General features: G+C 39.3%; 1 protein-coding gene across 1 annotated transcript; it reads left to right on the forward strand.

The window, feature by feature from the left end:
- The first annotated feature begins 4254 nt into the window (after positions 1–4254).
- LOC122060914 lies at positions 4255–7146 on the forward strand. The gene is made up of 4 exons (XM_042624020.1): positions 4255–4540; positions 4631–4752; positions 6601–6735; positions 6858–7146. Exons 1-4 carry the CDS (start codon positions 4307–4309, stop codon positions 6967–6969), a joined length of 603 nt encoding a protein of 200 aa, XP_042479954.1. The 5' UTR covers positions 4255–4306; the 3' UTR covers positions 6970–7146.
- Positions 7147–15190: the final 8044 nt, after the last annotated feature.

Consider the following 15190-nt stretch of genomic DNA (forward strand, 5'->3'; position numbering starts at 1 on the left):
AATCTGCAGTTCCTAATGGAATAGGTAACAAAGCGACTTTGCTGCCTACCGCTACTAAATCACCGCCCCCCCAAGTCATCTTCTTGCTGATCAACGATGATTACAATATCAGGCAACCCCGTCATATATTGGATTCCACCCAAATATGCTTGGCAAATGAGATAGTTGTCTTTTCAATAGTGCTGGCAATCTCTTTCGGAAGACAGTTGAGTCCTTCCCGCCTTTTTGGTCCACCTCTCAAGTCTCTGAATTTATGAGTCTAGTTTCCGTAGTGGATTCCAGTTTGTTTGAACATACCACCAAAGCCATTTTTATTAACATAATCCGTAGCTGCTCATGGTTTTTTGGCCGATTGATCTTCGAAATATGCTAGTTTCAACAATTCTCGCTCTTTAATTTCTTCCCAAGCTGCTGGCCTGTAGTAGGTATTTGGTTCAATGCTTTAGGTATTAGTACCATGGCTTCAACTAAATGGTTTCAATTTCAACCAATCTGTAGTTGACAGTCAAGGCCGTGTAATTAACACTTGGCTGATTATCATCAACCGTGCTAACCTTGGTATGGAAGTATGCATAACGTAATGCTACAACTTCCCTCTAGACCTAGCTGCTGTTGAAGCTCCATCCATAAATGGATAAGACTTAGATCTTAGTGTATGTGAGTTGTTGAAGGTGCCAAACCCGAAACGAGCCACCCCTAAAAGAAATAAATGAATTCCAAAGATCTTGGGCAAATACAAAATTGGTTCTTGTTCCCGAATTTTACTTTTAGCAACCCCTATATTGGAAGCAACATGTTGTCTGATTAGACCACGAATTACAAATGTACTTTATTTTTCTATTTAAATTATATTTAATATTTGGATGGATATGCATTTATCTGGAGAAGTCTCAGCAAGCGGCTTTAGACTCGGGGGTTTTCGTTATAGCGGAACGTGAGGGAAAGATCATTTATACCGATACTGACAAGATCATTTTATCCGGCAATGGAGACATTCTAGTGGTAGAGCACGCCCCTAATAATTGCGTCGTTGTGCCTGAGCTGTGAGGGCTCTCAGCCACATAGATAGTTCAATGTGCTCATTAGCGCCTGACCCGGAGATGTGGATCATCCGGGCAGATTCCTCCTTTTGCTCCTCAGCCTACGAGGTATTAGCAGCCTTTTCCAGCTGTTGTTCCCCTCCCAAGGGCAGGTCACAATCCACTGCCTTAATCCACTTGGCTACATTCGCCCCCTACTCTTTCTATCCGATTGATGGAAATGTAAGAAGCATGCCGTGACCCCTTATTACTAATACTCATTTTGGGAGTAAAAAGACTTTCCCTATCCTCCGAATCGGACATACTATGTACTGTCTCTACTTATATGGTCTTTATTTACTTTATTCGTTGGATTCCTAGGAATTCCTTTTGGTCAGGGAGGAATGGATTTGGATATATTATCCAAATGGTTGACAGACAATTAGATCACAACCATTAATCGGTTCACTTTTGTATGATTAAAATAAGCCAAAAATAAAGTGGCTGCTCTCCCTGTGTTCGACCCATAGTTACACTTATCCGTACGCTTGCAGTTATATTTTAAATCCCCTAATAAAAACACATTCTGGACTGTTGAAAACATTGTTTGGTAAGCATTCCATTCTCAAAATTCTAGAACACGGTCAAGAATGCATCCCATTCTAAAATGGGATATTTTTCCACTCTCCATTTTGCATTCTCCATTCTCTAGCTCTTGGCACAGCTCCGATGAAAATAACTCCATCACTAATCTTATGAAAGGCACCTTCTCTCCCAAGGAATTGCATCTCATTCTTACAAATCTCTAAAATATACTTTTCTTTCTCTTTATAAAAACTGCTTCTCTCGCCCCAAATCCCTCTATTTTTCTCCTTAAGATCTCCTCTCAAATCCAAAATCCTAGAATCTGACGATCTTTACGGGTTTGATGTAAGCAATAATAACTAAGGAACCAATCAAAATTTTATATTTTTTCTTGTGAGTTATTGATGTAATATTGTCTGGGATTTTCACCAAAGAGATTCTGCCCATGAGGTGTTTGATAAAATGTCTGAGCATTCTCACATTAAAAATGCATTTTAAACAAACATTTTATCCAAACAATATTCTTATTCTCAGTTAAGAACACATTATGTATTTTCATAATAGAAATGCACATTCTCATAATGGGAATGCATACCAAACACAACCTAGGGTTTCATAAATCCTAGAACTAGGGGTGTCAATTGGACGGTTTGGTTTGGTTTCTATCGGGTTAAATCTGTTTCGGTTTAGGAATGACGGAGACCAAAACCAATCCATTAAGGAACTTCGGTTTTCAGTAGGTTTCAGTCTGATTTGATTTCAGTTTATTTCAATTTTTCAATATTGGGCTAATACCGGTTTAGATTGGTTTATTATTGGGCTTGAACCATAATGAATCTTACATTCATAACTTATAGTGACAAGATTTGATGAAAAACACACTTTAAATTTATGATTAAATCATAGTTTATTATTGTAAGGGAAAGATAACTAATATTGAAATCTAATATTCAATGATTTTTAACAATTTCCCTTATAATAAAAAATTTTCTCACTTATATTGTAAAAAATGGATTATCAATTCACTAATTTATAATCTCAAAAATCATTTATTTTTTTATCGGTTTCATTTGGTTTGGTTGGGACCGGTTTTCAGCCGATCCCAGTATACCTCAATCCAAAACCAATCCAATAAGGATCAGTTTGGTTCGATTTGGGTTTTATCGATCGGTTTTGGTCGGTTTTATCAGTTCGGGCTAGGTTTTGACACCCCTACCTATAACACATTCTCAAGAATGAAAAGAGGGATAAGAAGAGGAGGAGAGAGTGTGTCAGTGACTTCAAATTGGTTTGCATAATAGAATCTTATCTACAAAGAGGTTTCTTAATGCAAAATGAATACCTTGTAAGCCACTATGTTTGAAACAGTACTGGAAGTCACCATCTGTATAGGTTTCTTAGGCACCGTTTGATAATGTTTCTATTGTTTCCGTGTCTAGAAATAGTAGAAACGGTTTTTCACGTTTTCGGAAACAAAAACGGATTTTTTGGTGTTTGATAAACCTGTTTCTTGAAACATTTTTTGCAAACATAATGCCACTAAAAAACCCAATAATATCATCGGATGCCTAAAAGGGAGAGAAAGTTTGGTTGCCTCTTTTTAGGTTTAAATAGTTGAGAGATTTATTTAGCACAACGGCCTTCTTTTTTTTTTTTTTTTCTCTCTCTCACTCAAATTTGTTTCTACGAACGATGAAACAAGTCTAACTTGTTTCGTCAAAGTCGTTTTTAGAATTGTAAATATGAATAAATTTTGATTTATGTTTCTAGAAACGGGTTAAACGGAACAACTTTATCGAACGCTTTCTAGGTTGTTTCTCCATTTCTAGGAATAAGAAAACGCAGAAATGGCAGAAACGAAACATTATCAAATGGTGCCTTAATCTCGACCTTTTCTCATTCTCGATTTCTCACTCCCTGGATGATAAAAAATAAGAAGCAATTTGTCGAGGGGGATGGTAAATTTCAGTACATACAAATGCCTGACAACCCAAGATCATTCCCATACTTCTACTACGTTGGGCTTGAAGCAGTCTCAATCCAAAGGAGTAGAAATTAGGGGTGTAAGTTTGGCCTTGATGACCCGAATTTACCTTGTCCTGTCTTGAGACCAAATAGGGTCTAGACTGAGATTACTAGCCCTGAGGGTGGGTTATGATTGAAAACACTAACCTTGGGGTAGGGTAGAGTTGGGCTTGGGTTGAGACCTAGGCCTAGGTCAACCCGGCCTAACCCAACCCGATCTTGATTTTAACTATGATTAATATAATATAATATAATTTAAGACTACTATCATCCTAGCTCAACCCATGTTCTTTTCCCTTTTTTCTTATGGGTCATATTCTATCCATTCTCTACTAAGATCCTGTCCATGTAGGCCATCGCGTAGATAGCACCCACAGAAGCCTGGAGATGGGACACATCGAGGAAACAAATTCAACGAAAGAGAAAGCCCTTCCCTTGACTCTACCCACTTGGGTCATATTCTATCCATTCTCTACTAAGATCCTGTCCATGTAGGCCATCGCGTAGATAGCACCCACAGAAGCCTGGAGATGGGACACATCGAGGAAACAAATTCAACGGAAGAGAAAGCCCTTCCCTTAACTCTACCCACTAAACCCTACTCGACCCATACCCAACACCCTCACCTTGACCAAATCCGACAAACAGAGGAAGGAGGAGGAGGAGGAGGAAAAGACATGGAGATGAAGAAGATAGTGGTAGTAGTGGAAGATGTGGATGCAGCTCGAACCGCACTTCAATGGACTCTCCGCAACTTACTTCGTTATGGGGATTTGATGACTCTACTTCATGTCTTCCCCTCTTCAAAATCAAGAAACAGCAAGAACAAGAAGAAGCAGAGGCTCCTCCGATTGCGAGGCTTTCAATTGGCTCTTTCTTTCAAAGATCTCTGTGATGCCACCGTTTTTGGTGTACTACTCTCTCTGCAGTTTCAATTTAAATTTCTTCTCTTTGGGTTGATTCTATTCAATTTATATATATGTGTGTCTGTGGATTTGCAGGCGAAGGTGGAGATTGTGGTGAGGGAAGGTGATGAAGAGGGGCGGACGATTGCTTCGCTGGTCAGAGAGATTGGAGCTACGGCGTTGGTGGTGGGTCTCCATGACCAGAGTTTCCTCTACAAGTAAGTCTCTGCTCATCTTCTGCTCATCATCTATCATGATCCCTTTTCTGTTATCTCCTGATTTTGAAGAGATCAAACGCCATATCCAATTTTTCTAAACCCTTAATTGATTAAGGAGTTGAACTGTTGAAGCCTATTACCAAAAGAGAAAACTGTTGAAGACTTGGTAGAACCAACCGGGAGTCCGGGACTGAGTTCTTCAGTACCAACCAACCAACCTGGCAGTAGACATGGACACATCGGATCATTGGAACTTTCAAGGATAGGTTTCAGTTTCTGGTGGGACCCACCAATGTCGGATGGAATTTAGGATTCCAATACCGCCTCAGGAGGCACTCGCTTCAATGACTTAAGTTGCCACGCACCGCTCCTCAATCCAACGAGGACACTAATAGAAACATCAATAACGTGGGATTTTCTGATATGGGGTGAAATTATTTCTGCCCTCATTGTATATGTGTGTAGATGTCACATTTGTTTGTTTTTGGTAAGGGAGAGGTCCCTAGAAGGTGTGCAGTTTGCTATGCACCAACGTGGAGACCAATGGGGACACATGTCGAAACATCAACAACATTAGGATTTTCATTTTCATGGGGGTAAGATAGTCATTTCGTCCCTCCATGAATCTCGATGTAAAGGTCATGCTACCTACTAGGTTTTTTTTCCCCTTTTTATACGAGGTTGAAAAAAGGACTCGTGAGATGATCATAAAACAATGAAGAGAAAAGGCTTGGCTCACCACCAAGGTGCTCAACAGGTCTCATCTTCTATATTTCTTTCTTTAGAAAAAACACTCTTTGCCCTCTTGTATTTGCAAGGTATTTGCAAGGATTGACTGGTGTCCTTACCCATCCGTGGGTTACCCAAATGATTAGGACAAATTGGAGATTATGTAGATAGGCATACGGTTCCAGGTTCAATTTTTCATTTGTATATCTTTGATTTTAAGTGGAGACTATGGCAATGGGTTGCTGCGCTAATCTCCCAAAAAATTAGGGATGATATTTTATGTTTACTTTCAAATTTGGGAATGTTTTTTGTTTTGGATTTCTCCCACGTGTTTTTGATAAGGAGGCTCATTTTTCAGCTTCAATTTTTTTTTTTGGTCTGGTGGATTCAACCATCGGATTTGGAACTTTGCTTTCCTACGGAGTAGTTACTCCTCAAACTTTCTTAATGAATTTGGATTGCTCTATGTTTAGTAAAAAGATTATCAAAATCTGACAACATGTTCAATCCTCTTCTTAATTTTATTTTGAGAAAAAGAACCTTGTCGGTTTGGCTTAGGAAATGTCGAAACACAGCTTAGTGTGAAAAGACCCAACTACCATCACCACAGCTGGATATTTTCATGCCTAACTATGTCTAGACGATCTTATGCCAGACCGATAGAGTTCGTCTCCCGTTTTATTTTTTCTAAATCTATGTATAGGACGTTCAAGTTGGAATTACTCTTAAGCAAGATTTATTGTTTGAACCAGCTATGCCAAACACGCTGGGCCGTAAAAAGCCATGGTTTTCTGAAAAATTGGCTAAACAAACAATTGGGCCATTGTAAATTTATATATTTATTTTATTTTATTCTTCTTGTCATTCCTATCGGAGGCCCAAGGCCATGGCAGCCCAAGAGGGTAGTCAGGGGTGGCCTCCCACCTCCAAATAGGAAAGGCTGGCAAGGAGAAGGGTGTGGGGAGAATTATAGGACGAATATGGGAAGGAGAGTCCAACAAGTAACCTTCAAAGGACTTAGGCCAACGCTTTACTATCAGCCACCACCACATCAAGAGGTGCTTCTCTAAACCGTTTATATAATGTAAGTTGAGACCAGTTTTATTCATGTCTATACAGGTTGGCCATGGCCCATGGCAACGTTACAAGCCACCTCAATTGCAGGGTTCTTGCCATTAATCGCCGATTACCGATGACATCAGACGATAACCCCACAAATTTGGACTTGACGCAGATTGAGATTGCCGGATTATGGTGATACCCACCCCCTCTTTGTATTTCTATAGATTTAATTAATATATGTTTTCTTCTTTTGATTGTTCCTTAATTCTCTAATCAAATTCTTACTATTATAATTTCCACTTGGTTACTTGTAGGGTTCCTCCTCTCCCTCCACAAAAAATTCCATACCAAATACTTCCAAGCCCTTTTGATAAAATTTGGAAAACAAAGAGGAGAGGAGGAAGAAGGGGTCGGGGGAGCAGTTGAAGTGAGGGTGACTCTCAACCATTTGATCTCATTCCAACGTTGCAGATTGAATCAGTCATCCTTTACTCCATTTCACTTTGGCCATTTTGGGCCTGGGCTTGTGACCTAACAAGTGAGAACCTTAGATTATCTGTAAGATCTGGAAGAACATTTTGTAACTCCTTAGATTTGTTTTCCTATTAATTTTCAAGTGGTTATATTTTGAGCAAAGAAATTGAGAAGTTGGGCCAAGCTTCATGGAGCAAAATATGTGGGCCCATGATGGTACAATTTCTCATGCATGGCCCAGTAGAATTGTGCGGTTGAGATTGGCTCGTTGGCTTGTCGATCCTTGACAAGGGAGGATCAACATTTAACCCTATTATTCAAATTTCAGATCAAACGAACCCCACCAAAAACAGATTTAGATTCAATTTATTAAAAATCGCTAGAAAATCAAACTGATAAATTTTTATTTTTTATTATTTTTTTTATAAGAAGAAAAATAAATCGATTATATGATGTTTTGTAGATTACAAATGAGTACACTTTTAGTTGATGATGAGAGTTGAGTTACATCTTTTACAAAAAGTACCAAATCGTTGGTAGGCCAGAGCTTAAAGGAAAAATGATCAGGATTAAACTGTACATCAAAAACCATAGGTAAAACACTAAAAGGCCACGATTTGGTACTAGTATTCCAAAAATTTCTAAATCCCTAGCGTCAGTCCACACTTGCTCCACCCGCCATCCGATCTCCTTTGCCTTCTTCAATCCAGATATTAGAGCCCTCGAGCTTGCCTCAATGTGGTCTCCTGTCGACACATAGTTAGACAAAAAGGAAAAATAAGTATTTTGGCTGAATAAACAACTGGCCCATCTAATCATTCCTGAAGCTTTGCTAGTAAAAGTTGAAACAATTATAATAGTACTATTTGATTTTGGTTGTGGGATAAGTCTAGCAGGAGAAAGGGGGGTGTCCTCAGTTTAAGATTGCAAGTACATGATTCATTTAACCAGTATCTTGCATTCGTCAGGAATCCAGTCGGATTTGGCTTTGCATTTGAAAATGCAATTTCATTCCTATGTTTCCAAACAAAATAGCATGTAATAGGTCCTGAAAAAATCCTTTTTGCAATCGTGAGGAATAATATTAGATTGAAACTGATACAATATAAGTTGTTGAAAACTGAAAGTAGTAAACCACTCGAGTATGGATCATGTTCTCATATGAGAATGATTCTCGTATGTTGTTTGATCTATACTTGGATTCCACTTAATCTCTCTCTTCTTTTAATTGATTTTTTTTTTTTTTTTTTTTTTTTTTTTTAAATTTTGAGTGGAGTCCAAATGTTGATCAAATACAGTTCAAGAATCATTCACGTACGAGGACTCGATCCAGACTCGAATCGCACTCCCTATCTTTTCAATAGAAAAAAAAAATACTCCCCGATCGTTCAACCCTTGCGCCCTTACACACATAGGGATATTGGGCTATCGATCATAGTAAGTTCGGGAATTGTCACATACGGCAATTAAACGGTCCATACGGAAATGATACTTTTCAAAAATCCGACGTAATAAAAAGCACATGACAATGATACGGTACATAATTAACACGTGTTTAATATGGTTACAATGCAAAAAATTCGGAAGCAAAATTTTGGGTTTATTTTGCCATTAAGAATGAACTAAAACTAGTTGTTTATAACTAAATTCTAATATTCCATTATCTCATAAACACTTAAATCTAATCTAGCTTTTCAATTGGGAATTATCTCTCTCTCTCTCATTATCTTTTATATATAATATTAATTAAGTTTAATCATGTCTAGCATAGCCAATGTTGATAGGTGATTCATCAACACTTTCTATCATAGCAAATAATAACATATATTTATCAAAATACCCCCTGGAGAATGCCAGTATTATAGGAACACCCCCTCACTTTCACCAAATTAGACTCAGACTCCCTACCGTCAGTCACTGTTATGGAATATACCTTATATGCTGATGTCATCTATTATATTTTTCTTTTAATACCAAAATACCCTTTCTAAATGTTAACTACCTAAAATACCCATTTACGGTATTATACCCTGTTCCCCAAATTGAGACCTAACCCATTCCCAATCTCCGTGAAGAGCAGCGGCGATCGATCTCCGTGAAGAGCAGCGGCGATCGATCTCCGTGAAGAGCAGCGGCGATCGATCTCCGTGAAGAGCAGCGGCGATCGATCTCCGTGAAAAGCAGCGGCGATCGATCTCCGTGAAGAGCAACGGCGTTTACCGGAACTTTTGGAAGAGCAGCGGCGTTTACCGTGAAGAGCAGCGGCGCCGTTGTTGGGTTCTGAATTCTTCCTTTTCCCTTTCTTGTTGGGAAGAAATGGCCTTGAGAGATTTCTGATGAGTTGGGGAAGAAAGCAAATACCCAATTTCAGTTCAATTACCTCTCAGGTTTAGTTTTTTTTTTTTTTGGAATATTTTTCCTTCGTTTAATGTGCTCTTGAGCTTCTTCCAGGTTAAGTTGCTGCAACTCAGGCTCACAGTTTTTTTTTTTTTGACCTCTCTCTCTCTCTCTCTGTTTTTCTATCTAATTTTTCTGTCCTCTGCTCAAACTTAACGTATAGGTTCTATATTTCTATTGGTTGCAAGAGAAATAAAGGTCAAAAAAAATTCTTTCCGTGAAGAGCAGCGGCGATCGATCTCCGTGAAGAGCAGCGGAAGCGGTGATAGATGGCGACATGGAAGGAATCACGGCGGAGCTTCTAAAGACATGGGGTTATGGCAAGATCGATACTTGCAATCTCCAAATTTATTTCATCACAACCCTTCCGGCAAAGGCGACGACGGCGGATTTCATCACAAGCCTTCCGGCGTTCCTCAAGGCTTTTCAGATTAGCGGCTACGAACCCCCTTCCGGCGACTACGGCGGTAGCAACAACAGAGATTCCTTCACCTCGGCCATGGAGAGAGAGTGATACAGAGATAATGAAACGGTATACGTGTGAAGAGAGGGGTATTTTTGGGATAATAAGATAAGGGTGTTTTACTTATAAGGGTTAAAATGTCATTTCATAGCATCACTTAACAGAGACTGACGGTAGGGGGTCTGAGTTTAATTTGGTGAAAGAGAGGGGGTGTCCCTATAATAATGGCATTCTCCAAGGGGTGGCGCTGTAAATTACCCAAAAAAAAAACATTGTTTGGGGGTCGAAATCTAAGTTTCCACCATTCCAGGAAAAATTCCTCGTATCCTCGAAATTTTTCATGTTTCGACCGAAATTTTAGTCTCCCCAGGGGTCAAAACCCGATACCGTGAACCTTCCTTGCATCAGTTGCATGGATACAATTGGAAGATCATCAAATATGGTTGGACATTTTTTTTCCTAAATGTTTAGCTATATGTGAATGTATGTACATCAGTATGTATTGTAGGTCATGTTTTTATGGATGTTTGTATACATTAATGGGTTGGCGGATTTTTGACTAAGATATTTTTATGATTAATAATGTATTCGTTTATAAACTATTAGTTGGAAATCATAAAAATGTTAGGGATGTTACGTTTGTCTTATACATAAAACATTTATAAACTATTAGTTGGTAATCATAAAAATGTTAGGGATGTTACATTTGTCTTATACATAAAACATTTATAATTTCAAGCTTTTTTTGTGTCTAATGTCCAAGGCATGTGATTGACTATTTAGATGTTATATACTATCTTTTGGTACTTATATACTACATTAGGCTAGAAAAACTAGCTAGGTTGGGTCAGGCAGAATTTGCAATTTTTTTTTTGGTGAATTGTAAAATGCATTAAAAGAAGGGTGGGGGGAATATAGCCCTAAAAGGGGATTTACAAATACAAAAGGGATACAAAAGCCCAATAGGGCATCCAACAGGGTCCATATGGCCTCACCAAATTTCAATAGGTCGTTCTGGATGCCCAACCTGAGGAGGGCAAATCGGTCTAAACTAGGAAGAAAACCACAATCCCTAATCCTAACATCTTGACACAACTTTTCCCAGCCGCCAACAACTGGCCTAGCGGGAGGCATTGTTCGAGAACTCGATCAAAACCTGCAAAATTTTGCAGGTTTCAACCGTACCCCCAAGGGTTGAAATGATATGTCCTCTGTGATTTTTAAAAGTCACAGGTTTCGACCATGTTTCGACCAAATTCGACAAAATTTCCCATGTTTCAATTGAAACATGGGAAAGTTCGACCAAACAAATTGGTTCGACCCTTTGGGTGGAACTAGGTCCTATATAATTTAGTTTAAAAAGAAATCCAAGCCTTTTTTAGCAGAATTCGACCCTCTCTTCTTAGATTTTTCTCGTAAGAGTGGGAAACTTAGGGAAACAGTGGAGATTTCCATTTTTTGCCTGAATCTAAGGGTGGTTCTTGCTTCATCTACATAAGAAAGACAACTTTGACAAAAAAGGTAAGTCTCAACTTCCCCAAAAATCAATTTTTTTATAGAATGTACTTGTAAATTGAGTAGAATTATGTAAATTTTTTATATGTTACTTAGGAGGACCCGATCATGCATTCATGGTGACCGAATTTTTTTTTGCATGTTATTTTTTTTTTTCCTGTTTTTGAAAATGCATTTACCTACAATGTTTTTCAGTCAACAACTCAGCATAATGATTACTGAACCTTTGGTTCACCACACAGGTATAACTTTATGTGTGTGTGTGTGTGTTTTTTTTTTATTATAAAACTAATGATGTGAATGTATTAGAAATGTCTAAAATAGGATCTACACAGAAAAGCAGAAAAAAACATTGTTTGGGGGGTCGAAACCTAAGTTTCCACCAACCTGGGAAAAATTCCCTGGTTTCCTCGAAAATTTTCAGGTTTCGACCGAAATTTCAGTCTCCCCAAGGGTCGAAACCTGATACCTTGAACCTTGGCGGGAGGAGTCTCTAAGGCAAAAAGGCGTCGGCCTTTATGAGGGCAACGACGAAGTGTTGACCGAGAACGGCAAAGCAGGATGGTGTCAAACAGGCAAACGAATAGACAAAAAGCTAGGTTCCCAGTGGCAGACAGGCCCCCCAGGGTACGCAGACAAGGTTGACAGCCGAAGCTACGAGCAGGCGGACATACCAAGTGAGCCCAGCATCCGAAATGGGAGACGACCAACGGGACAGGCAAGCCTGGCGAGAGTTGTGTCCAAAATGGTTGCAAGCATGGCGAATAGCTCACTGAGAGGTTGAATCGAAGGAGCAGACGAGTCTGAAGACCAACCGGAAGGTTGTCCAGCAGGCCTGGCGGGAGAGGCATCCAAAGGGCAGCAAGCCTGATGTGACAGCGACCGAGAAGCTGCTAGCCCAGAAGGGGCCAGCACCAAGTCATCAACAGGCCCAGCAGGGTAAGCAATCGGCGGGAAGACGAGCCAAGTGGTTGCAGCGGCCTCGACACTGATCGAGTTAACCGATCTCGAACCCTGCTCCGGTGATTGACGCTAGCAAGCACTGGAGAAGAAGGGGAAGGGAGTGGAGGAGGAAGAAGAGAGAGGGCAAGAGAAGAAGAAGAGGAAGAAGGGATGGGGGAAGGGGAAGAAGTGCTGTGGAGGAGGGAGGACGAGGAAGAAGGAAGCAGAAGGAAGAGGGCGTGAGAAGAAGAGGAACTAGGGAGAGGGTGGGGAGCAGTCCAGCTGGTGGCCTTCATTGAGTGTTCTCCCGCTAGGGATTCTGCAGAGAGAGGGTTTCTGGGTGTTCGCTCAAAAAATCGAAACTGCAATCTTTACTTGTATCCATTCATGGATTTAATTGTATCCATGTTAATCAGCCGGTAAAAGTTAATTCTTTGTTTTATTTGATACTTTGATAGATTCCCAAACTTGGAGGAGGATTCCTGTGGGAAACTTATTCCTATGCCTTTTTTCCACCAGTTTTCTTTCTACTCTATCTATCTGCTTAGATTTATGTCTCTTTAAGGCCATTGGTATGCAGTTCCCTGTTCTTTTAATCTTCCGAGGAAATCCAAAATTTCCTGTTTGTTCTATGATACAGCTTCAATTTAGGTTATATGTTTTGATTTGCGGCAATTTGGTATTGGAGCATAGGTTTGGTGCCTTGCATTGTATGCTTTATACCACATGATTTAGACTTGGAGAATTATGTTTGTGGCCTTCTCAACTCAAACAGTATCATGAAAAAGCAATGTTTCCTGGACACGGCAAATGGTAAGCTTGGTATGGCAAAGATTCCATTTCTTACATTCTCATTGGAATACAGTAATTGTCAGCTCGGTATGACATGGATATGGCCCATAATTTGAAGAGTCCAGGTAACATAGCGAGACAGCATTTACATATTAAGGTGTAGCTTAAAGTGAATGTTAGAAAATCTGGGGTTGCAATCAGTGTTGTATTTTGAGAGAAAGCATCAATATTGCTTGAAGAGTCCAGGTAACATAGCGAGACAGCATTGACATATTAAGATGTAGCTTAAAGTGAAAATCTGGGGTTGCAATCAGTGTTATATTTTGAGAGAAAGCATCAATATTGCAATTTTAGAAATTAGACAAGGGGCCAAGGCCAGGTGCTATGTTCAGAAAAGACCTAAGGGCTGGCTAACAAATTGGAATATGTCATACAACCATTATGGTTTCAAGGTACACAACACTTCGGATCGTGATGACTGGACTGTACTCCTAGTATTCTAAGCCAAGATAAGCTTTATTCGTAGGACCCTAGACCAATAATTTATCCTGTTGATACAGCCTACAGGTACTCTATACATATTGAAGTATCTAGTATCATAGAATAGCACATAGTTATTTAGCTTAATATTTTCTGTTCTGCTATTCTTTTTTGGCTGTCAACTTTTTTGTAATAGTTTTCTCTTCTCCGGATATTCTTATATTGAAAGCTATTTGGTTGTATTCAACCGAAATTCTGTGCTATCTCTAACTTATTGGTTGTTTGCATCCTGTAGGCCTCCTACCATTTATATTCTTTTCATGCTGTTCAACTGAAGTAGTATATACGAGACCAAAATACGAATTTTCAAACTATGGATCTCCATGCTGGTTTTAGAATAAGATTGGATTCAGAATCCTATATGACACTTCTCAAACATGCTTAACATCCCACAGAGTTTGAAGCAAATGCTATGTCTTTAAGGACCTTTCTACTTTTCAATTGAAAGGGAACAACACCCCTCTGTGGAGTAGGAGTGTCAAAATCCCCTGTGGAGTAGGAGTGTCAAAATCAGGCCTGGACCATCCAAAACTGATTATGTTAAGCCCAAACTGAACCAAATTTTTAATAAACAGTCCTGTTTCGGTTCTTGGTTCTGCACTGTCTGTCTCGGTCCTACCCAATTAAACTGGGTAAGGGCCTATCATGACTGAAATGGATTATAGTCCGAAACCGACCGATCAAGGAACAATTATCTAAAAAAGAGACAAAAATGACTCAACAGACCAATTAGCCCAAACTGATAAAAACTGAAACCGACCAACCGATTATTAACTAGTCTCAGCTTTGACTTTGAGGAGTGATTACTTAATCAGTTGGTTTCAGTGTTAGGCCTCCCAATCATGGTTTGAGGAATTGGATCGGATCAGATAGGATTGTTCAAATCGGATTGGAATCAGTTTTGACCATTCCCGATTCTTGTCCGATACCGTATCAATGGTTCAATATGGACGAAGGGTAAAATAGTCCAAAAATGGATTTTTTAATTGAAAGCAGGGGTATTTCTGTCTGATCCTGGCCGATCCGGTTTGGTATCGGATCAGTATCGGCCTTGAACAACCCCATTCCTGATATGGAGTTTTCAAACCTTGCTCCCAATTGACTTTTGGCTTATCCAAGGGACTCCCCTGTTAGATGACCAAGTCGTTCAAACTTTTAATATTCGGATTGAAATTTTTTTTAGGAGGATACAATTTTGGTCCTTACACTGAAACAAAATTGTACAACTAGGATTTTGTATGTGCTGAATAAAAGGTTTCAGTAAGATTTTTTTTTCTTTACCTCTCCCTCTTCCCCACCCCAGAAAAAAAAATAAATAAATAAAGTGCTGCAACTTATGAGGAGCAAAATATTCTGTTTAACATTTTGATGAAATACATGAGTGAATATTTTCAGTTATGGCAAGTTTTTCCTGATGATGTGCTCATTAAAAAATTCTAGGCTAGCAACCCATAGGGATCACAAGGAGATGTGTAAATTAATTCTTCCGTACAACACTTTCTTTGAGCAATTTTTGAAGTAAAT

The sequence above is a fragment of the Macadamia integrifolia genome, chromosome 14 (assembly GCF_013358625.1).
Source record: "Macadamia integrifolia cultivar HAES 741 chromosome 14, SCU_Mint_v3, whole genome shotgun sequence".
NCBI classification, from domain to species: domain Eukaryota; kingdom Viridiplantae; phylum Streptophyta; class Magnoliopsida; order Proteales; family Proteaceae; genus Macadamia; species Macadamia integrifolia.

Bases quoted from the DNA above. Each gene is read 5' to 3' on its own strand.
- LOC122060914 (XM_042624020.1), top strand. From the start codon at position 4,307: ATGGAGATGAAGAAGATAGTGGTAGTAGTGGAAGATGTGGATGCAGCT. The intron at 4,541-4,630 runs GTACTACTCTCT...GTGGATTTGCAG, and splicing joins GTGATGCCACCGTTTTTGGT to GCGAAGGTGGAGATTGTGGT. The intron at 6,736-6,857 runs GTGATACCCACC...GGTTACTTGTAG, and splicing joins ATTGAGATTGCCGGATTATG to GGTTCCTCCTCTCCCTCCAC.